General features: G+C 41.4%; 1 protein-coding gene across 1 annotated transcript; it reads left to right on the top strand.

Moving 5' to 3' along the window:
• The first annotated feature begins 4,917 nt into the window (after positions 1-4,917).
• On the top strand, positions 4,918-24,655 carry RFC4 (replication factor C subunit 4). The gene is made up of 11 exons (XM_074962902.1): positions 4,918-5,021; positions 5,320-5,473; positions 6,397-6,475; positions 11,200-11,279; positions 13,818-13,937; positions 14,860-15,003; positions 15,282-15,402; positions 16,759-16,884; positions 18,725-18,805; positions 20,825-20,941; positions 23,704-24,655. Exons 2-11 carry the CDS (start codon positions 5,340-5,342, stop codon positions 23,797-23,799), a joined length of 1,098 nt encoding a protein of 365 aa, XP_074819003.1. The 5' UTR covers positions 4,918-5,021; positions 5,320-5,339; the 3' UTR covers positions 23,800-24,655.
• Positions 24,656-24,878: the final 223 nt, after the last annotated feature.

Genomic DNA, 24,878 nt, shown 5'->3' with positions numbered 1-24,878 from the left:
AGTTTGCTCTTCCCGCTGCTTGGCCATTGAAAAGTGACTGGTCAGTATCACTGTCTGGTCTCGTGCACTACCATATTGCTGAAAAATCCTGGTTTTCAGCACTGAAAACCTAAAATCTAAATAAACCTGTTTTCTATTAGTTTTTTTTTTAATTCTATATAAACCTTTTTATTCACCTTCAGTTTTTCAAAACCCCCACCCTCATCTCTTTCCCTCTTTTTAGACAAAGCCTGAATTTTGGGCAAAACTATAGGACAATGTCCCTTTAATTTTAAGGGCCAGGTTGAGTCCTAAAGGCACACCCATTGTACTGTTTATCTTAGGTACTCGTATAGCCCCCATAACCTGGACACCTCACTATCTTGATTGTGGTTATCTTCACAGTGCCCATGTGAGGTAGGGACATGATATTATCCCCATTTGTAACTGAGGCACAGAGAGGCTGAGTGTCTTGCCCAAAGTCACCCAGAAAGTCTGTGGTAGAGCAGGGGACTTAACACAGGTCTCCCAAGTGTCAGCACCCAGACCATCCCTCCTCTCAGATGTAACAGGTGATAGCCCTGAAGAAGGTACCTATAGGTTGTGACTGTCCTAAAGTCTCTTTTGTGCTGATTGGATTAGTGCTGCATCCACCACCTGAAGGTAAATGTGACTGAGACTCAGGAGGGAGACCAGACTTCCTGGCTTGGCCTCTCTTTGTAGAGATAAGCATTAAAAGACAAAGGCCAGAGACAGCTACAGCTTATGAGCCCCTCAGGAGACCAACCTAGGTGGTATAAAAAGAGGAAAAGGCAGGGAGGATAGCTGGGGCTGTCAGGAATGATTGGGTAAGTACAAGTGTTTGGAAGTTACTGGCATATCAGAAATGGCTGGAGAGCCAGGGTGGTGTGAAGGTTGCCTTCAGTTGTGTTTGGCTGTCTATTCAGGCACACAATCCACATCAATTCCTTGGTGCTCACTATCTCATTGTTTTACATGTCTTTGTAAATATGTATATGTGGTGTGGGATATAGGTTTAATTGGGATGAGTTTGGAATGGCTGCAATCTCAACGGTTAAGGCCACACGTGACTGATTGATCATCCCTACTGAACACCAATGAAACTTTTATGCCACATCACACCATAATGTATTCTGTTTATGCCACATCTTAGAGAATTGTTTCAGAGTAACAGCCATGTTAGTCTGTATTCGCAAAAAGAAAAGGAGTACTTGTAGAGACTAACCAATTTATTTGAGCATAAGCTTTCGTGAGCTACAGCTCACTTCATTGGATGCATACTGTGGAAAGTATAGAAGATCTTTTTATACACACAAAGCATGAAAAAATGGGTGTTTACCACTACAAAAGGTTTTCTCTCCCCCCACCCCACTCTCCTGCTGGTAATAGCTTATCTAAAGTGATCACTCTCCTTACAATGTGTATGATAATCAAGGTGGGCCATTTAGAGAATTGAACACACATATATAGTGCCTTAGTGAACAAGTCCAGTACATGCTGGAAATTGACAAAATATTTAGAATTTAAAAATCATCTAACCTCGCTTTTCTATGCATCTGGGTGTTACAGTTATATGTAAGGCCTACCCTCTCTTGTGTGCTGATAGAACTAGATAAAAATGTTGTCTATATCACTGAAAATCCTAGGAGTCAGCTCTCGTCTTTAACTCTGGACCTTAAGATGGTCACAGGTCCAAGACAGAATGTAGCAAAAGTTATTTTCAATTCCTGATCCATAGCAAAGGGGGAAAGGGAACGGTTTGGGGTCAGAGTTCTGTTTATTTTTGTTATATAGGAATGTAGGAATTGCCATGTTGTATCAAACCTGAGGTTCATCTAGTCCATAAACTAGAATGTGTGAAGTGGCCCCATTGAGTAGAGTGGATGGTGTACAGCTAAAGAGATCATGCAGGTACGTGCAAAATAAATGCAATTTCATATTGTTACAGAAATAAAACTCGTTGAATGTAGTAAATTCTTTATGTATCTTGGGCATTTTTAAGGTGCTTTTACCATAGTGTCAAAGTACCAAATATAATCCCCATACAGAGGGTATAAACAACACTATCTTTACTATTAGAAAGAAAAAAGAGAACAATGTTAACCAGCTCAATAGCACCAAGCAGCTTCAATTGTTACAAATATGAATATCTGTTGTTAGCAAGGCTGTGATCTGAATTTCAACTGATTTAATAGTGGATGTAACTACTGTACCAGATAACAGGAAACGATTTACACCTCTACCCCGATATAACACTGTCCTCGGAAGCCAAAAAAATCTTACCGCATTATAGGTGAAACCACATTATATCGAACTTGCTTTGATCCACCGGAGCGCGCAGCCCTGCCACCCCGGAGCGCTGCTTTACCGCGTTATATCCGAATTCGTGTTATATCGGTTGCATTATATCGGGGTAGAGGTGTATTTCAAATTGCCCAAACAAAATTCTAGCCTTTTTTCCTAAGTAGAATAACACACTTTCAGTTTAATGTCTTTCCTGCAGTGTCATTTCTAATAACTGTTTTTAGTTGCCATAGAAACTGTTTCCAGGTCTACTTTCCTCCTTTGTACAGTTCCAATTCTGAATGATTACTCTTGTTGCCATCCAGGCCACTTGCTGTCTTGTGCCTTGTTTTCAGCAATGTCTTGGTGTGAGTAGTAAAACAATACATCTGCAATCAACCTTAAAGCCAATTATAACAGCAACTGACTCTCTAGGTATAATATATCACAGCCTGTGAGCTAATCAATATGTAACAGCTGCATTGTTCGATCAATATATGCACAGCTGAGATACATGGAAGCATAAAATGTAGCCATCAATAGCACAAAATGTGGGCATATGGAATGACTAACAAGAATGCTGGGATGCATTTTTGTCCTTAAAGGGGCACTGCCATATCAATTTACAAATTGTTTGTCTGATAAGTTTTCCTCCTAATTTAGTTGTACTTTCAGATTACTAGAAATGATTTTTTTTTTAAATTGTCAGTTTGTTTTGTGCATTTGGTAGCATTTTGTGTATAATCTGTCAATGAGTTTTCACTGTTATCTATGTGGGTCTTTCACAGAGCAGCAGTATAGAAGAAATGTTTTAAAAATAAATAAGTGATAGTCAAATCACACATAATCAGAGGCACACAGGTCCAGGCATAAGATCTAATATACATTTTAGCTCACTTTTTTTAAATGGACAGTATTTCAAGTTAATAGCGTCCTGTTGTAAAAAAGAGCATTTCATCCCCATTGTAGTTGCAGTCTTTGTTTACATTTTTTATTTTATATTTACAAGAGAGATCACGATTCTTAATCAAAATTAGAGTTGTTTTTTTCATAGGAAACTGTGCAAAAAGTGACATTCCACTCATGGTAAATTTTGATCGTCTGTTTTACATATTACAAATGCTTGCATAGTGCCCATCAAAACAGGATCCCCGGTACAGGATGCAATGCACAATACTACTTTCTCCATAGCAGGCCCCCACTTTTGAAATGTGCTCCCAATGGAAAAACAATTAATCACAAGCCTAGCCTTACCCGTACATTACGAGAGGATGCACCACCATTCTGTGGCAAGATCCTAGTACCATGCAGAAGTGTCCCTTTGTGCCAAGGAGGCCTGGATGGCAATGTCACAGCATAATGCGGGTGTGAACCTGTGTGTCATGCTGCAGACCCACTGGGGCATGGCCCCATCATGGCAATGCCATCATGTTACAGCAAGGGCACACTCCTGTGCAATGCCACCCAGCATCCCACTGAAAGGACATGCTCCTACTTGGGGCTGTAGTGGGCCCAGCTTCCCCTAGAAGGGCATTTTCTCTCCACATGCCATGATGGGGCCATGCCCCAGTGCATCTGCAGCATGACACACAGGTTCACACCCGCATTATGCTATGACATAATGAAAATATTCGAGAAACAAGGTGGGTGACGTAATATCTTTTATTGGATCAACATCTGTTGGTGAGAGAGACAAACTTTTGAGCCACAGAGAGCTCTTCTTCGGGTCTGGGAAAGGTACTCCCTGCGTCGCAGCTAAACGAATGGCGCAGCAGATTGTTTAGCGTAAGTAGTTGGCACGTATTCAAAGGGACCATGCAAGGCACAAACTCCTCTGCAGTCATCGTGCCAAAAAAGGGGCAAGTGGGTTACGGATTGTTGTGATATGCCACAAATCCAGAGTCTCTGCTCAGGGCATGATTTTTAGTGTCTAGCAGGTTTCAGAGTAACAGCCGTGTTAGTCTGTATTCGCAAAAAGAAAAGGAGTACTTGTGGCACCTTAGAGACTAACCAATTTATTTGCGCATAAGCTACTAATGCTGGTGTCTCTCACGAACAGCTCTCACCCACCTTGTCCCTCTCTAACCACGCTGCATATTTCCATTCCATCGCTTTTCAGCAGGGGCTCTCCAGGCGCTTCCCGCTCTTCAGTGTACCATTGTACCCTCCCAGCTGGCTGGGAGGCAGGGACCACTGCACGCATGGGGCACAGAGGGGCTAGCGCCGCCGCCTTGCCCCCGTCACACCCGGTGGAGGCGGGCATTGAACCCCGTGGGTCTCCCACCTCTTTCCCCTTCCCCATGTTACGCCGCGCAGCCCCTCCCCAGTGCGCTCAGGCGGCAGGCACACGCCTGACAGGGCGCTAGAAGCACGAAGGAGACCGAAGCCCCCAGCGCCCGCCCCGCCACGCCACGCCACGCCATCTCCGCAACGTCTCCCCCACCGCCCCCGGGCCTGAGCCGCCATATTTAGTGAGCCTGGCGCTGCGCGCATGCGCACCGCAGGCGCCGCCGCTGCCCTGCGCCATGTTGGTTGAGGGCAATCAGGGGCAGCGCCTGAGGCCATCCAATCACGTGACGTATCTGCGTCGCCCATAACCAATAACCTGGGGCGCTGGTGGTGACTCCTCCCGGCAGTCTCGGGCCCGTCCTCCCAGGCGGAAGCGGAAGCGGCCCCGCCCCCGCATTAAAAAAAAGAGCGGGTTGGCGGGAGTTGGCGGGCGGCTGTTGCTGAGGGGGGTAGGTTCCGCTCCCCTGGCCGGTTACTGGTGTGGGCGAGGGATGCCGGGGGGGGCTGGGCTGAGCTTAGCTTAGCTTAGCTTGTCGCGGCCTCCCTCCCTCCTGGGAGGGGACTCCGAGGGGCAGGGGTGGGCCCGGGGCCTGTCTCTCTCCCCCCCCCCCCCCCGGTTGTGGTGGTGCCCACCCCTCCCCCGTTTTCAGTCTGTGCGCAGCCTCTTCTTCCCGCCCGTCTCCTCAGGGCGGGGCTCGGGGGCGCTGCTCTGGGGGTGACACGAAGTGTATGGGGCTCTCCCCGCAGGGTGACAAGGCGCAGCAGCCATGCAGGCGTTTCTGAAAGGCCCGTCCGCCATCAGCACCAGAGCGCCGGCGTCCAAGGAGCGAGGCGCGGCTGCCGCCGCGGGAGGCAGCGGCGAGGGCAAGAGGCTCAAACCCATCCCTTGGGTGGAGAAATAGTAAGCGCCCTTCGGCGGGGGACGGGAGTGGGGGGTGGGTCTGATCCGGAGCTGCTGCGGCGAGCGAAGGGTATCTAGACTGCAGCAGGGCCGAGAGTGACTTCTGCCTGAGGGGGGTGGGGTGGAAGGGGCACCCGAAGTGTGCGTCGCAGAGTGTGTAGCCGCACTAGAGCGGCTGTGTTGAGTATGGCAGAATGGAGCCAGGAGGTAGCTGCCCTTCTGGGGGGGGAGGGGGAAGGACTGGGAAAAAACTGGGACTCTGGTCTCATTCTTCCAGTGACATTCTTGGGAAAATCTTCCTCCGTGTAGAACTTAAACGGTGCTCTCCCCCCACTCCCCATCAGTGTTGCAAGTTGAAAATTGAGCCCAGGTCTCTGTGCCTCTCAAATTTCCGTCAGAATGTAAATTACTAACTAGGTAGAATCCACCTTGCCTACCTGCAGGTGTATATCTGTGCAGTGGTGATCGGGTAAAAGGTTTTCTCAGCGCCTTTGATGCACGGAGCAGTAAGGTGGGTTTTTTTGTTTTTTGCGTATGCACTCGTGTTACTCTGATCGTAACTGCATTTTATCAAGACACAAACTATTCAATGTTTTCTAATAAGATTTTGGCACCAGCCTTTCAAGCAGCAAAGCTGTTCTAGACTCTAAATTGTAGTTGTGCTTCGGAAAGTACTTCTGTTTACAGTATAGATAGACTGGCATCTTCCTGAGAAACTGGGTGACTTTAGCATTTTTGTGCAAGATATTACGCAGTTTAGAGGCATTGCACAAAATTGCCCAGTCACTCTGTTACAAAGCTTTTCATAATCTCTCTTTCTCCCACCCCTTGAAACCTATAAGGAAAACATTCTTTTTTGGGTGAAAGTGATATTGAGAATTTTTAGTAGATACTAAAATACACTTCACTGTGTTTTCATCTAGTCGTCCGAAGTGTGTGGATGAAGTTGCATTCCAAGAGGAAGTTGTTGCTGTGCTGAAAAAATCCTTAGAGGGAGCTGATGTGAGTGTAACAAAGACATTTAATCAATCATAGCATGTTCAAGAAAAAATTCTGATGGTTCTGTAGCAGCAGAGAACTAGCTTTGTGCTGCTGACTTATGAGTTTCATACTCAGGGTAGTTACCAATAGCTTGCTGTAAAATTGGGAGACAGTCCCAGCCCCACCATGTGCAGGGGAGGTTGCACTCACAGGCTTGCTGTGTGAAAGGGGTCACCAATACAAAAAGTTTGAGAACCACTGAAGTAGAGTACGCTTATAAAATTTGAGGATATCACCAAGCTGGGAGGGGTTGCAAGCACTTTGGAGGACGGATTTAAAGTTCAAAATGACATTGACAAATTGAAGAATTGATCTGAATTAAACAAGGTGAAATTCAATAAAGACACATGCAAAAGACTTCACTTAAGAAGGAAAAATCAAATGCACAACTACAAAATGGGGAATATCTGACTAAGTGGTAGGACTGCTGAAATGGATCTGGGAAATATAGTGGACCACAAACTGAATATGAATGTCAATGTGATGCAGCTGCATAAAAGGCTAATAGGATTCTGGGGTGTACTAACAGGATTGTTGTATGTAAGACACAGGAGGTAATTGTCCTGCTGTACTCAGTGCCGGTGAGGCGCCAGCTGGAAAGATGTGGATGAATTGGAAAGAGTCCAGAGGAGAGTAACAAAAATGATAAAAGCTTTAGAAAAGCTGACCTATGAGGAAAGGTTAAAAAAATGGGCATATTTAGTCTTAAGAAGAGAAGACTGAGGGGGGACCTAATAAGTCTTCCAGTATTACAAAGAGGATTGTGATCAATGTTCTCCATGTCCAGTGAAGATAAGACAAGAAGTAATGGTCTTAACCTGCAGTAAGGGAGATTTAGGTTAGATATTAAGAAAAAACTTTCTAATTATGGCTTCTTGAGGTCCCTTCCAGCCCTACATTTCTATGATTCTATATTTCTGACATTTCCAGCTTTCTAGCAATTCTAAAATTAGCAGCTCTATGGTGTAACTTGGAAGCTTTACTGATTGGTGCTCTCCCCTCAGTTTGTCGTCATAATCCTACAAGATTGGAAGAACCACAGCTACCTTGATGTTCTTACCTAGCTATAGTCTGTACTTCTGAACGTTAAACTTTGAAAATATGGTGCAGAGGGGAAAAACAGTTTTTTGTTTAAGTAAACTTTTATGAATGGACTTCTAATAATTTTGAATTTATTAGCCTTCCTTAGAAGCATTAAGTACAGTTTTACTAAAACCACTTAAATAGCAAAGGAAGCTTAAAGGTATTGACATCTTACTGAAGTATAGATCTAAAATAAATTGAGAACAGAGAGCAGTTCTTGAGGGTGGCTTTTTTTTAAAAAAACACAAGTAGTTAAACAGAAGTAACTTGTAAGGTGCTGTGAAGAGTAATTTTAATTTGCCTGTCTGTCGCATTGCTGGGGTTAGCTACAAAATGCTGTGATCTATATGAACAGTTGCCATTTTTCTTCTACCTGGTGTTTGAGGAAACAGGTAAAAGGAATATGAAAATGTAGCCAGCAGGGGGCTGTATGTCTGGGCTTTGGGTCTGGGATAGTAGTCTCCTCCCCACACAGACAACCTTTTTCTGCCTCAGTGAAGTTCTAGATAAAGACCACTTAGAATTGAGAGGATAATTTCATTTTCATGATCCACTAATGATTCTGAACTGACTGACAGATATATTGGTTTGAAGTTGTCTTTTTATGATGTGGACATATTCACGAGGAATTATACTGAATAAAATAAGTTTTCTGTAGTTTTCAAAAAGGTTTTGAATTGTAATGACTTTTCCCTTAGATGCTACTTGAATTGGCAATGTGGAGGGTGAAAGCTTTTATATCCTCTTTGCTGTCTAGAATTCCATTCTTGGCCAATTTTATAAATATTTCTGAAATTATAAATTTAATCTGTCACACGTGACATCCTATTTTTGAAAACAAATACATAAATTGTAAACTTTGTGCTGCTTAATTTGTTTTACAATTGTGTAAAACCAGTTTAATGGATTAAAGTATGTTCTTTAATACATGCCAGTAACTCATACTGTCAGGTCAGTATAGCTAATGCTCTTAAAATCTAGTAGCAATTCTACCATATTTTAATAACATTACAATTGTACTGAGTATATTTAGGACATATTAATGTCAGTGAGAAATGAAATGCTTTCACTACTTGTTATAATAGTGATACTGCAGCGCATAATGTTACTTAGGTGGTGGGTTGGGCAGTTCTATTTTGAGCAATGCTATTTAAATATTTTATGGCTCTTTGACCAGCTAGGTTTCTGGGATTATGATCCTAGTTACATCAGTGTTGAAAGGCTGAAGTATAACTCCTATTTATAGTTATAGGTTTTATATTTTGTTGTAGTCACACTGCTCAAAACCAGTAAACCATTAGAGGGCAAAATCATTTAAGTAGCTTTAGTTTAAGAATTAACAAAAGTTGGCAGTTCACATCTCTAAAATAAGCAAAGATATAACACTGCAATAAAAGACTCTTCTGAATTATTTAAACCAAAGCCTGAGACTGCTGATGTTTGTTCCAGACTGGATCCCAGTGAATTTGGAGGTATGCCTCTCAAATGACTTTCCTGGCCACAAACGGCTGTTACTCTCTCCATCCCATGCTGCCAGTCAGTACTGCTATGTGGCGGATACCAAGAATAACTAGATCAGGAGTCCTTAAACTTAATGTGGACTACGTCTAAATAACAAAATGGTTTTGTAGGCCACTTCCCCTCCCATCTGCTGTCTCATAACATAATCAGTGGTAAAGTTGACTACTTCCCGGATATAACGTGGCTTTTAGGTAATGCGAACTGGCGCCATGTGACTAGCCAGCACTTCATAGACCACCAGTGGTCCCTGAAGGCATTTGAGAGCTAAGTCAGACCCTCTCAGCAACCTCAGTTTATAATGACATGCAGAGGTCTGAGCCTAACTAGTTGTGGTGTATGAACTTTGTTTCTGTCTTCGAGGACTTGAGTAGTTTCTTTGTCATCATTGCAGTGCCTGGCGTGGGTAAGAATAAATAATGTAAACCATAATAATCTGGCATGCTCAGTGCTCTAACTGGGTCTCTGGAGGCTGCATATTAGAAGGCTCATTGTAGAGCTGCCATTTTAGTTTTCATCTCCTCTTGTCCAGCTTTTGAGAATGTGCTGTGTGTTAAACTTTCTGAAACTGATTTAGGATTTGCATTATGATATGTAATTTGCCAGTAGCTGTAACCGTCCCATAATCCAGATAAGATGCCTACAGGTATCATAGTTTACTACTGGCAAGTGCTGAAACCTGCGTGGCTGGATCAGGTTACAGTTCTGCCAAAAATACTGCCATTACGTTATATAAAGGATTAGGATATACTTTGTAAGACAGCAGTGTAAATGCTGGTGATAATTTTGATGTGAAACTGAAGCACAAACAGTCTAGAGTATGGATTTAGTGTATTTAAGTGGAATTAGTAAAACGTGGAATCTCATTAAAACTTACTAAAGCCTATTCACAGGACTAGCAGAGAGTGGATTAGTGATTTGGGGTCAAATTACTGTGTATGTCTCCAACACAAAGGTCTGCAGAGTGTCTGACTGCCAATACAGTGCTCTTGTCTTCAGCCATTCACTTATGAGAACTAACACTCACAATGTTTCCCCTTCTCAGTACAATCCTAAAACGTTCTGGAGGATGTTGACAATTAGGGTAGATGATCAAATATATAAAAAGGGTGTTTAGTCTTAAATTTGACCTAAGCTTAAGCTGTTAACTAGTTAGTATGTATTGTGTTTATGAATAACCTTTGGATTCCGTCAAAGGCATAACTTCTAGACAGTGTCCCTTTTAGAGGAGACGAGGGTTTACATGTTTCACGCTCAGTTTTATTTATATATAAAAATTTACTATCTCTTTAAAAAAGCGTCCCCTCCTAAAAAGTTTTAACATGACATCTGAATTCAACCTATAAATTCAGTTCAGTGTTTTTCATATACACTTAAGCACTTGAAGCTTTATATAAATATCTATATTTAAATACATGGTTTTACTGTATGCAAATCTATTATAACAACATAGAACACTTGGTATGTACTTTAATTATGGGACTATCTAATTTTTCTTTTAACCATTAAACATTTTACTTCTGTGGAATAGATTTCTTTTTTACAAAGCATCTATCTTTTTAAAAAAAAAATGTATTTGCGACTATAAATATCAAGTCTGACTGAGAAGCTCAGCCCTTTTGTTTGTTATGGATTGGAAGGGACTCTTGTGTCCTAGGGCGCAAAAAAAAAAAATGCGTAAGTGCATAAAACAAACAGCACATGTACATTCCAGGTAGAGCCATTGCAAACCTCCCCCATGCTGTCATAGCAGTGTGCCTCAATCCTGACCTGAAGACACTGTATCCAAGTACCCTCCTGAGTGAGGGTATCACTTTTGATAGAACATGTGTTAGTATCATAAAATGCCAACTTGTTCACATATCCTTATCATTAATGGGTTGGCTTGTTCTTTTGACTGTTAGCTACAGTGCCTAATGACCTAGATGTTGAAAGGCTTTGTATTGCACAGGCATCCAGTCCCTTTTCTCTCACTCTACTATTGAACTCCCAATAGAGCGTAAAGGGTGAAGTGAAAGTTCTATACATTAAATATTTTGAATTAATAACTTGTGCTGTAAAACATCCCTTTTCTGCTACTACAGCTTCCCAATCTCTTGTTTTATGGCCCACCTGGAACTGGAAAGACTTCCACTATTTTGGCATTAGCCAGAGAACTCTATGGGTAAGTTGGAATCTAACTGTATTTACTAAGTGTTCCAAAAGCTTGCCACCCTGTGACACTTTTAGTCACTACCTGCTCCAATTTTTGTGGTGTTCTAGTCTATAAGAATCTAATATTGAGTTGAGCCTTCTCTTTGTTGCTTGTGTATTCCAAACTTGTATTTCTTGGTGATAACAGATTTCCCTCCCCACAATATTACATTTAACACTAAACCACTTAAGTAAAACATCTGATGCTATATTAAGGGAGAGAGCAGGGATGGGAGTTTTTGTGGTGATCCACTTCTGTCTGGAAATCCTCCTCACCTTTGAACGATTTTCTGATATCTGTGTACTTGTCTGTTATACCACTTTGTGTTCACACCAGGGTTTTTCTACTGTCTGATCATGTCATTGGACTCTGACTATGCTGTCTATTGGTGAAGCCTCAGTCAGTGCTGTGATTCAAATCATGCAACCATGCCCCTTCAACAATGGTGAACCTAGGTGGTTTCTTCATTTCATTTTCTGATTTAACATTCCGTATAAACCCTAGTGAAACTGAAGATTGATATTGTTTTTAATGTTTACACAAAGATAAAAAAAAATCAGTTTAGTATTTGAACTTGAATTTTATCTGTAGATCTCAATGCACTTAACAAAAATGGATAAATATCATTCTTGCCATTATACTGTTGGGGAAACTAAGGTGCAGGCTGTGGCTTCCCTGGGAGTCTAAGGTAGAAATAGAACCCAGGTCTACTGATTCCCAGTCACTGGACCACAGTTGCCTTCCCTTCCATACCTTCCTCGTAGGGTGTTGTGAAACTTTTATTGAGCTAAACTCTTAATGGGGTGACTATGGGAAGGATCTGAGGGCGGGGAAGAGGAGGAGGAGGAGGGCAATTGCTTTTGACCGCTTTTTAAAAACTTGTGATATAGTAGATAATACAGCATGTTCTATTTTTCCTTAAATTCTGTGTGCATTAATTGATTCCTTTTTTGTGGCTTTTGTGTGATGATTTTTTGAAAGGGTTATAACTAAAATAAGAGGCTTGGTTGACCTGCATTCAAATCTAATGCCACAGGAATCTTAGCTAGTTTGACTTCTTGTGTGAGTTACATAGCATCTTTTGTTCTTCTTCTTACTTATCCAAATTCCGTGGTGTAGGAGGAGAGAGAACTACCAATAATCTAAATTAACACTAGGAAGAAAACTCCTAATTAGTATTCAAACTCTCTCTGGAGCATAGATGTTTCAGGTTCTGCAACCTTACAACTGTTGATCAATCTTCGCTAAAGTGGCCTGTTGTGACTGATGTCCTGTTTTAGCTGCACTTTCTGTATCAAATTAAGTCTTCTAGCAGCATAGCTCCTGGAAGCATGACAACTGCAGAGCACTGTTGGTGGCTGCAACAGAGGATTTTACAAGTTACTGTACAACTTGATTTACAGAATATTTGTGGAAATAGACATAGCACAGAAAAATCAAGTGTCCTTGACCTTGAATGCTTTCTCAATGTTTTTGCCTGGAGCAGTGGTGTGACTTCATGTTTCAATTTTTCCATATTCTAGGGGACAAGGTACTTGGTATAAATAGGGCTTCTGTTTTCAGATTTTTGGGGTTTATTAGCAATTTGAGTTTTATGTAGATGTCCAGAAAGCACAGATTTTGGGTCTCTCTTTATATATTCTGTAATGAACAATCTTTGTAATGATTCCTAGTGCACTTTAACATAGTACTGTTTCAGACTCCATTATGTTAAAGCGCGCTAGGTAACCTTTAGTGCGCACCAGCAGGGTCTACGCAGACTAATTAGTGTGCTTTGGAAATCACAACCCCAGTCCTCATTACTGCTGCATGTAGATGAGAGCTTAGACACAAATGATGGTTTCAGATGCTTTTTGGTGTTTACTGTGTAAACACAGATTTCATTTTTTGTATTGGGGGAGTCTATTGGTGTTTGTTAAAACTGAAAATCGGAAGCCCTCAGTATAAACTAGACTATGGAATTCTAGACTTTTACAGGACCAGAATTTTAATGAACTCTTAACATATACTCTGCCGTTAGCAGGATAGTTACTGTAAAGCAGCATTAATAATACTACAGATTAAAATCCTCACAAACCTGAATGATTACTGGATAATTTATAGATTCTAATGCCAGAAGAGACCACTGTGATCATCTAGTCTGACCTCCTGTATAACACAGGCCATAGAACTTCTTCCCCCAAATAATTGTTAGAACATTCTCTTTAGAAGAACATCCAATCTTGATTTAAAAATTGTCAGTGATGGAAAATCCACCACAGCCCTTGGTAAATTGTTCCTGTGATTACTCCCCATTAAAAATGTATACCTTATTTCCAGTCTGAGTTTGTCTAGCTTCAACTTCCAGCCATTAGGTTGTGTTATACCTTTCTTTGCTAGATTGAAGAGCCTATTATTAAATATTTGTTCCCCATGTAGATGCTTAGAGACTGTAATCAAGTCACTTGCTTGTTAATAAGGCATTACAAGCGTTAGAAGCTCATGCAACATGTTTTGAACTCTTCACAGACCTGAATTGTTCCGACAGAGAGTTCTTGAGTTAAATGCTTCTGATGAACGTGGAATACAAGTGATTCGAGAGAAAGTGAAGATATTTGCTCAGCTAACTGTGTCTGGAAGTCGTTCAGAGTAAGCAAGAGATCAAAGCCAACTATCTGATGGATTGTATTTCTCAATGAAGGGTGTCATAGATTCATTTAGGTTAATTTTAATTAATTGCAGAGTTAAGCTTTGAGTCACTATGGAATAACTGAAGTTGAGCAAAACTGCAGGCCAAAGGGTCTTCCCCTTCTCATCCATGTGCAACTTGCCGTAAAGTCACTGGGGAGAATTTGTATGGATACCGGATGCAATTCCAAAAAATCTAGTCTTACACTGAATTACCAAATCTACATGTGACAGCAAATGTTGAATGAGTGAATAGCTAGTGTAGGAACAAATTTCATAGCTTGTGATTTTAAAAAAAAACAACCCACACCTCTATCTAGTGTCCATAACACAATGTATCTCATACAAAACCTCTGTCAGTTGATAATTTGTTATGGAGATTCTGGGGCTAGGGAGAGGCCCATATGGATGAGGGAGCAGAAGAGTGTGATTAACTAGAGGTAACAGAAGCCCAAGACTAGCTGGAAGGAGAAATAGTCTCATCTCATGTACTGAGATAAACCTGCCATTGTAATTTCTAAATTTTAGAAGATCCTGCAGGGATTAAGGAAGCCTGCAAAAGAAGGAATTGCATTAACTATTATAGGAAGGAATTGAAAGCATGAATAAGAATTTCAGCAGAGGAATCTTGCCGTGTTCTCAAGTGTAAGGCTTGGAGATAAGAAATGTGAAAATATTAATTGCCCTTCCTATAACTGCTAGTCCTTTGGCAAATGGTAGATAAGCAAAAGGTAATACATACCGCTTTACTTCTGCTCTTTTTTAATATTACCTATAGATAGTGGTAGTACTGTGCAACAAGCTTTGACTTTTAAATATTAATGCACATACTTGAAAACAATGAACTCTGTTTTAATTGGATGATGGGCATTTATTTTTTTAGTGGTAAGGTTTGTCCTCCTTTTAAGATTGTGATCCTGGATGAAGCAGACTCTATGACTTCAGCAGCTCAGGCAGCCTTGAGACGCACTATGGAGAAAGAATCAAAAACGACACGCTTCTGCCTTATTTGTAATTACATCAGCAGGTTTGTGTGGTTTTCTTTGCCTTCCCAGGTTTTGTCTCTACTACTGCAAACTTTTCTATTTAACTTGTAGTTTGAGAGGAGTTAGCTCTCCAGCTGTGGAAATAAATAAAAGATCTAACAAATCTGAAGGGTTTGATCTGCAATTCATTTTTTATCACTAAGGTGTTACAATTTGAAACTCTATTTTGCTTTACTGCTCTAGTAATCTAAGCTGATAGATTCCTGAGGAGTTCTCTACACAGACTCATCAATATTTTTTCCTTCCTCCTTTCTTCTAGGATAATTGAACCTTTAACATCTCGATGCTCCAAATTCCGTTTCAAGCCCCTGACAGATAAAATCCAACAGCAGAGACTACTGGCTGTTTCCGAAAAGGAAAATGTGAAAGTTAGCAATGAGGTAGCTTTATCGTCACTTATAGGTTCATTGCTTTATCGGGTCATAATTACATTGCAGTGAAAGGAGTAAATAGGCATTACCCATGCCCATTCTGCTTGGTTATAGCTATTACTAAACATAGTACATGAGCTAATTTTAGTATTATCCTAACTACACACATGAGGTAACAGTTTCAATGACCAAGGCCGGAGAAAAGTCTGTCAGAACAAGGATTAGAACAGTCTGAGTTTCTGGCTCTATGCTCAGTCCACTAAAGTGAAGCCATGTTACAACCTAGAATTGTCACAATATCAATATGAAGTTGTTAACATTAAATAGAAAATACAGGATGAATGCATATTGATGAATACATCCCGGGTTTCACTTATTATTCAAGCTTTGTGTTTCCCATGTGAATTTTTTTTATACTAGCTAACACAGGTGACATCCAGAGAATTACTACTACTCCTATCTGACTTATAGCTCCACTATACTAGGTTTAGAAACATTCATAAACTTGCTTCAAAATGAAAACCCTCTGAATTCATTTAAATTCATGCAGAACTATAGTTTTAGAATATAAAGAACAAATTACCTGGTATAATGGGCACTCTTTCCTCAACAGTAGTGTTCTGCTCAAGCTGACTATACAGCCAGCTGATGTCATGCTTGTTACATCCTTGTATTGAAGCAAATGTTGGTTAAGGTGAATATATGTCTGGAATAGATACTGGATTTGATTTGACTACTCTGGGGGAGTGTGTGCAGCAGGGAATGTGCTTCAACACATGCAAGTGAAGACTAAACCTTACTGTTGTGCCCATGAGTAACCATTAGGTATAATTTCTTTGCACTGAGTGGAAAATTCAGTCCTCTTGTGCAGCAGCTCCCTTATACTTGAGACACAGGTTAGGGCATGGGAGGAGACTAGTCTGAGACATGTGTTAAGCATGATCCCTACCATGCAAATGAGGTGTTTAATTGTCCATTACCCTCTTTGCCCTCGCTTCAGCTACAAGACAGGAGTAACTTGCAGGGTGCTCAGCCCTCTATTCATTAATACAAGATCAGGTTTTCCTGATCATTGCTTTCTACTGTGAGCTTATATACGCAGCATTCTGCTTACCTTACATGCGAAGTGCAGGATCAATCCTGCAGTGCATCCTTGTTACAGCTTCTAATATAAATGCAGTGTATGCACATACATCTCTGGTATTTATATGAAATGTTGAAGTCACAAAGCAACCTTTCTGCATACTGCTTTCTGTCTGCAGCCTTGGGCATCACGTGATATTTTTTAAATCACTTTTGCCCACAAAGTGTACTTGATTTTTAACTAACAAAATATAATTTGTCATTTTTCTCACTATTCCTCAGGCAGTATCTTGTCTTGTTAAAGTGTCAGAAGGAGACTTAAGAAAAGCAATCACATTTCTTCAAAGTGCTACTCGATTAACAGGTGGGAAAGAGATCTCAGAGAAGGTTGTCACCGAAATTGCAGGGGTAGGCTATCATGATACATGATTTTGCTTAGTTTCTCCTGTGACATTGTGGTTATGGTCAGAAAAGTGACTATGTAAACATTTCATGCTCTTACTCAATACATCCCTTCCCTAAATCTGTTCAGCCACTTCACGATTTCAGTAACTGATTTTCACTCCAATTTGTTCCTTATGTAAGATACTATACTTAATATTGAAAATTAATTTAATTCTTAGTCTACAGTTGTCAAATGACAAGTACCTGCATTTAGCAGTAAACTCAGCAATATTGTACAAACAGAAAAATTAAGTATTTTCACTTGGTAACACTGGTAAGTTAGATTTTTACCTTTAGATTATTAAAACTGAATTTTTAAATACAAATTACTTTAATCAATTATGCACTTTATTTTTTGCACATTTAGGTTGGGCATTTGAACAAATAATTGCACTTTCAGGTTCTCATGCACTAGCACAGTGCTGCAAAGTTTGGTTTGGAAATACTGCAGGGGAATGGCTCAAAGAACCATTCTAGTTCTTGTTTAACTTACACAAGCTGACTGTGTCCCTGTAAGGACCTGTGTGGCTTTTTGTTTGTAGCAATTTAAGTTTTCTCTAGGATTACTAGCTAGGGAATGCTGACAGGAACAGTAGAAACTTGAGGGAAGACCAAATTACTAAAATTTCAGTATGAAAGTGTTGCTATGGCAAAATAACACTTATCTCCTCAAGCAAGAATAAGAGCAGAGAGGAGCTGAGAAGTGAATAGGATATTCATATTGGACACTTGGTATTTGTGTTTATATGTGCTACCCTCATAGCACAGTTTCACTAGCCCTTCTGGAGCCATGCATTTTTGCCTTTTGAGAGGAAGGGAACAGAACTGCTTTCCATGCATGTTTTTCAAGTCAAGTTTAAATAAATCTTTTTTCCCTCCGGTCAACTTCATAGAAGATAATTAGTTTTTTGTATCTCCAGCTATGCAAAAATGGCTGAACTTGCACTTTCAAAATACCATCCAGTTGAAATTGAAGAACATGAAAATGAAATATTGTAATGATAGGGAAAGACCCTCCAATTAATGTTTGTGCTCTTGTGAGCATAAAGCTTCAGTTTCAACATAATCTGCTAAAAATCAGAGGAACCTAATTTGCATCTAGGTAGTATATTTAAGATCTTGCTCATATGTTACTGTTGCAGACTAGTGGTAGCCTTGGTACTGGAGACTTTCAAAGAAATTCCATGAGTGAAGAGAAATTTGCGGTTTCAGGCTGCAGGAATAATGTGTCCAAAGAAAAAGCTAATAGTGCTTTCTGAGTTAAATGACTTAATCTGTTGTAACAGTTCTCCTCTCTTCTGATTTGCTGATTGATCTAGTTGCTTCAGGCTAATTATAATTGCTTGTTTTCACATATCCATGCTGCTTAATATGGTAGAAACTATTTGGTGTTCCAAACCATAGGACCCTGGAAAAATATATAAAGACTGATCCATTTGTTAAAGTAGATGCCCCACGTAGTCACACTAAAATAGCTTGGTATCATTCACAGTTCCTAATATCAAGAACAAAATACTAATATCAATGCATACTTCTCCCCATCTCATATGATCTTAATATCAAACCTATTTGTTTGCTCAACCTTTGCCTGGGAGAAGCTTGTGGGGGGGTGGGGAAGCATGTTATCTATGTAGGGACAGTTCTGGTAACTAGCTGTAGTGTTTCTGAGTCTATACTTACTGTTCTGGTGCTGAACTGGGGTCATGGCTTAGTCAGCAGTTAACTTTTAAACTCTTTAAGTTGTAAATGTACCCAGACACTTGGACAGTATGTGCATGCTTTGTATATGTCACTTCTGTTGTAGGTTGTCCCTAAGGAAACAATTGATGGACTACTATCTGCCTGTCAAAGTGGCTCTTTTGAAAAACTGGAAACTGTAGCAAAGGTAGAGTTGCTCGCATGTCTTCTCTCATTCTGTAGTGTGAATTCAAAACAATTGAAGTGTGGGGTTTTGGTTTTAAAATGATATGCTGTTGGCTCTGAGCTAGCAGTAGTGGATAAACTTTAATAGCCCTCCTGTTAGCAGGTTGAAATTGAAAACTATTTGCTGAGGCCAATTATGGTGCAAATGTAATACAAGCTTCCTGACCTTAATCAGTTGAGTGACCTAAGCCTTGATCTGAAGGAGAGCACTACTTTAAGGTGACAAGAAATTTTTCCCTGCTAACTTGACCATGGACTTCTGAGTTAAACTGACAATGTATGAAGGTGTCCTGCTCAGTTGTGGAGAATAAGAATTTTTGTGAGGCAAACTCAGCTCTTCTTGGCTCTCCTGTGAGACCACTGTCTGCTGAAGACTGTGTTCCCAAAATGGGTAATGGTTTGAAGTGTCCCGAGCCTTTGTTTCCCAGAAGCTGGGAATGGGCAATGGAATGGATCACTTGTTCTGTTCATTCCCTCTGATGCACCTGGTGTTGGCCACTGTTGGAAGACAGGATACTGGGCTAGATGGACCTTTGGTCTGACCCAATATGGCTGTTCTTATGTCTAATCTATGACTTGAGCAAATTCATCTTCTGTTGATCACCACCAACGCTTTTTAGACCTCACTATTTCATTCATATCATCTAGAAATAGTATTCAGTGTGTACCGCAAGAAATGCTGGGTGTAAATGTCTAATCTGTGGAGAGTGCCTTCAGTTTTCATTTTCTCTGTGGAACACTGTGGGTAAGCCTAGCTGGCAAACTGCAGTGAGTACACTTCACTAGAAGAAAAAACAAACTATCTGTATATAGGTTAAGATTAAAAAATAAATCTAACTCTGCTAGGTCATATATTTTTAAAGTAAATTTTAGTTCCCCAGCACTTTGTTGGGGTAGAAGTCACATTTAAAGGGGACCCAGTCGCTAGGCAGTCCATGATCTAGGGAGGAGGAGGGTGTGTCATAGGACTGGCAGTGGTATGAGGGGCGAGTCCCCTTTTCTCTCAGGAGGGGCAGTATAGGTGAACCCACTGCACTCTTACCAGGGTCCTCTAAGGTGGTGTTGGCATGGCCTCCCACAACAGTGAGGCTTGGTGTTAACAACCCTTAGAGATGCATGGAACAGTTTTTCTTCTAGAGAGATGGGAGCTAGTGCAAACATCACTGCACTGGTTAGGCACTGTTGATATTTTTCTAAGCTTCCTTTATCACCATAAGGTTTAGAACTTAGTTTGTAATGAAATTGGATTGACATAATCATGTGACTCCAGTACATGGCACTCTAGGCATGGCCCTGTAATGCCTATGTCTTAATCAGGCCCTGATTTGATCTGTTGCAATATTTCAATGCGGTGGTACCATCCTCCAAATTCTAAATATTACAGATTTGTTTAAATATCTAGTACTTAAAATATAGTTTAGTTATAACTTACTTACCATATACAGCAAAACAAGACTGCCCCTCTCCTGTTTGGTCCAGAAACTACTACTCCTACTTGCTTGGCTGCATGAAACACTGCTCAGCACCCTTTCTTGCTACCCTGTGACAATATTTATGCATTAGATATGGCACAGACAATAGCCTCCTTACTAAAAACAGTGCTTTTTATGAAGTTAAGGAAGCCTTGCAAAACTCTACTTGCCCAAGGCAAGTGATGTTATTTTGATTGAGTAAACTACAGGGTTTTTTATTAATATGAAATGAATAAACTCTTCTGTGTTGGTTGGTAAAGTTCATGACTATTTGACAGCTTGGTTTAAGGACCTTTTTCTTGAAAACTTGCACTTTATTGAATCAACAGGAGTTTATGTATGTATCTCCCTAACAGAAGTCACAGCTTCAAAGTGGTCTTAATGACTTGATAGTGTCACTTTCAATATTACTCGCCCCCACCCGCATGTCGATGACTGACTACCACTACTTAAAAGCTTTAAATTCAGACTAATGCTACCTTGTTTCCATTCCTTCTTCCCTGTTACAGAATCTGATAAATGAAGGGTATGCTGTTGCTCAGCTTATAAACCAGCTTCATGATGATATTGTTGAGAGAGAGGATCTCCCTGACAAGCAGAAATCTCTTATTGCAGAGAAGCTTGCTGTAAGTCTCTAACTTGACTTCATCTGTTAGTGCAGCAGTTAACTAGTACTGGTACTTCCTACCTGTGCTTCCTTCCCCCGCCCCTCCCCCAAAATACTTAACTCTGGCTTGATCCTGTGTGCACCACAGCTGTTTGGGTCTCATTCCCTATCATGTTCTACATGTATACCATTAGGCTGAAAAGAAGTTGAGGTGCTGGTTGATGTGGATGAATTCTTAATTTGGTCAAACTGGTATATTTCCCTAAAAAGCGTGGGGTGAGGCATTGGTGCATTTAGATGCATTGAGAGGATATAAATGTGCAAATTAAGTAGCCATCTCTAAAGGAATGTAAATGAACAGGAGACTTTCCTGTGTTACGGCAACTTGAGATCTTGTGCCCCTTCTTGATTATAAAAAGGCTAAACTACTTCTGATGAGCCAAATATTGAGCTAATCACTTCTTGAAATATATCTCTATAAATAGGGATTTCTCTCTACAATAGATAAATGAGAAGAGATCAAGGTAAAGGATTTCTTTTAAACTTTGTTGATTTGGACCAAATGCCTCTTCCCTTGGGTTGATTAACTCCTGTGTCAGTTCCCTGGAAACTACATAAGTTGCGGCTTGCTCTCTTGCATAACAGGGAACCCTGCCATGAGTTCATGGCCGCACAGCAGCCTGAGTGCCATGCAGGTGTTCAGGGAAGCTGCCCAGCCAGGACATGCTGGGGGAGGGGCACCCCTCCCCAGACCCAAGCACCTACGCTGCAGCCTCAGAGCTGCAGCGGCGGGGAGAGGTGCCTCTCCCCACCAGCCCAGGTTCTGTTGTGGGGGGAGAGAGCTGGGGGAGCATTCTCTCTCCACTGTAGCCCCAGGGCAGCTTGAACCCCAAACCCCTCATCCTGGGCCCCACCCCAGAGCCCACGCCCCCAGCTGGAGCCCTGCATCCCAACTCTTTGCCCAGCCCTGAGCCACCCCAGACTCCAAACCCCTCAGCCCCACCCCCACCACATGAATTTTATGTGCACCAATATATCACCTCCATATTGGTGCACATAACAAAACTCATTCCACATGTGTGTGGGGAAAAATTAGAGGGAACACTGGCTCAAAGTACTGTGTTCCCCTTGCTATGGTTGATGATGATGCAGCACCTGTGGAGGTGTGGGGACTGTAGCTCCCTGGTACTATTAATTGGAATCCCAGAATCTGAATTTGAGTTAACTTTTTAAAAAGCTCTTTGCTGTAAGAGGGAGGAAAAGTGCTGAGGTTCTTGACATCTTCCACCACAGATCTCAAACCTTTACAAATTAAAAGTTAAGTTTCTCAACACTACTGCTAGAGATAGGCACCATCTTTCTACAGTAGAGGACAGATAGTGGGCACTCAGAACTGAGGCATAGAGACAAAGATGAGATGCCAAAGATCAGTCTGCAGAGCTGTAATTCAAACCCAGATTTCATAATTCCCGGTTGAATGTTCTAATTCAATCCTTGTTTCCTTATTCAGATGCATTTATTTAAACAAACTTTGTGAACTAGAACTACAACTTCCTAAAGTGGACTAAAGGTGTTGTGTTTGGACCAAAAAGGAAATGACAGATAAGCTGTTTAATCAATATGGCATATGTATGGAGGTGTGCTTGCTAAATTCAGTAAGGATTGTTACAGAACTGTTGTAAGTGCTAGCAGCTAACTCTTATCTTATGAGTAGTCACTGTTCATGGGCTGAAGTTGCAGGGTTCATGGAGAATCCCTTGAGTTCAGTTGCTTGTAGAGAGGGTCCCTGGTATGTCTGTCTCCCCCTTAACCGTTATTTCGCATATCCATCGTGCATCAATACAGAAACGTGTTCTGAATCACGTCAATCCTGATCCGCATATCTGTCGTTTGCAGTACTGTAAATTGCAAACGATGGATATGCCAACCGATGTGAATCGGAACACGTTCCCCTATTGATGAGGGACGAATCTGCCACAGATATGGGTAGGCTGTGGCCCACCCACTTAACATTGAGGCCCACCCTCCTGGAATCCTGGCTCTGCTCCTGACCCAGCGCTTGCCCCACACCACCTGCCCAGTACTCCGGATGGGGCTTGCCCAGCTCTGGTGCTCCAGCTGTGGAGCGGGGTCAGGGACTTGCCCCACTCTGCTTGCCCAGACCTCCTGTGAGGGAGTGGGGTTGGGGCAAGGGGGCTTCCAAGCCCCTGACCCTGCTCCCTGGCTGAAGCAGAGCCAGTGCTGGGTGGGCATGCAGGGGTGCACATTTTACATGCCCCCCCCATTTTTCCAGGAGTCCCTGGCCAGAGTGTCATCTCCCCCCTCCCCCCCCCGGCCTGCTGGAGGGGGAGGAGAGACTGCCAGATGGCTCCCCCATCATTGCCTGCCCACTTAAGTGTCCCCTCCTGCCTACCCCACTGCTGTACCAGTGGGTCCCTGGTATACGTTGTTTCGGTATCCATGGCCCTTTTCAAGAACACCAGCTACTCTATACTAACGTTGATAACAATGAAGCAGAGAACATGGAAACATTCCCAAGAAGATGTGTGTAACTTCTGTCTGCCCACTGTTGCCTACATGATGGGATGGTGCAGGAAACAGCCGCAGCTCCACTTCAAGCTACAAATCTTCACGAATCTCAGTAGAAATGCCAGTTCTCAGCAGGAAAACTTATCTGACTTTTTGCAATAGCTACTCCCTCTCCAACTTAATCAGTTTCAAAGCACTGAACCTCTTTCCAATTTTAATGGGATTGTTTATAACTTGTGTCTCTATTTACAGGAGGTAGACAAATGCTTGACAGATGGTGCAGACGAGTACTTGCAATTGATCAGTCTCTGTGCTGTTGTGATGCAGCAGCTAACTCAGAATGGCTAGTTCTTCAGGGAGAAATTGTGCCAGCTGAATTTCTCACTTCTGATCTTCTGAGTGATTTATTGATGTTGCTGTTCTCTCAAAACTGCAATCTGTACATCTATTTTTGTGGTTTTATAATAATATAGACTGCCAAACAACTGAAAATCATTTTTAGGAACCACACACTTGCTATTTTAACATAATCACTGCTTCACACTTGTAGCTGTACCCCATCATTCATAGGGCTTGAAAGACACAGCTGGATGAAGAATGAGCAGGGGCTGCATGCCACTAATTGAGTTCTAGTATGTGCTGTCCTCTCATAGTGGTGAGGGTCTTGGAAACTTAACTATCATAGCAGCTAAAGATGCAGTAGGGTGTTAATTACATCAGTCACTTCATTCTACTATGCAGACTCCTAAAATGTTACTTAAGCTGTTTGTCAACAGTGACAGGAACAAGTGTCTTAAATATGTCTAGTTTTAACCTGTACTGAGAAGACAACTACCCCTTCTATTTTTTAAACAAATCTGTTGTGTATGGGTGTAAATCCTGCATCCTGAGGGGAGTAGATGTCCCTTAATAGATGGAGACACCTACCCCTTGAAAACATAACTCTGGGGTGAAATTATACATTTTCTTGTATAAAATACTTTTAATATTAAAATCTCTAACCCTTATGAACTCCTTACATGCTTCTTTATTACATATTTGACAGCCTTGAGACTGCCTAAAAGTAGCTTACAGATCAGTGGTTCTCAAACTTTTTTTTTTTTTGCAGACCACTTGATATTTCCAAATGTTTGTACTGTTAGCTAATTCTTGTAAAGTGCTTTGGATAAAAGTGCTCCATAAAAAAAGTTATACAAATAAAAGCGCACAACTCATTTTAATAGCAGTAGTCTTACATTTCTAATGTGACATGCCCTCTCTCCCCTGCCACAGAGCTGAGACTGGGAAGGAAGGAGGGTCTCCCCTTGGAGCTGGGGGAAGTTGCAGCCCTGCACATCCAAAATTCCCCCACCTGCCTCCTATTCTACCTATTCTCTTATTCCTTCCAAGGCCACCACCTCATGTGTGAGTGGCTCCACTAATTAGGT

Source organism: Natator depressus, chromosome 9 (assembly GCF_965152275.1).
Source record: "Natator depressus isolate rNatDep1 chromosome 9, rNatDep2.hap1, whole genome shotgun sequence".
NCBI lineage: Eukaryota > Metazoa > Chordata > Testudines > Cheloniidae > Natator > Natator depressus.
The sequence above is the reverse complement of the archived record's forward strand: the minus strand, read 5'-3'. Positions and strand labels throughout refer to the sequence as shown.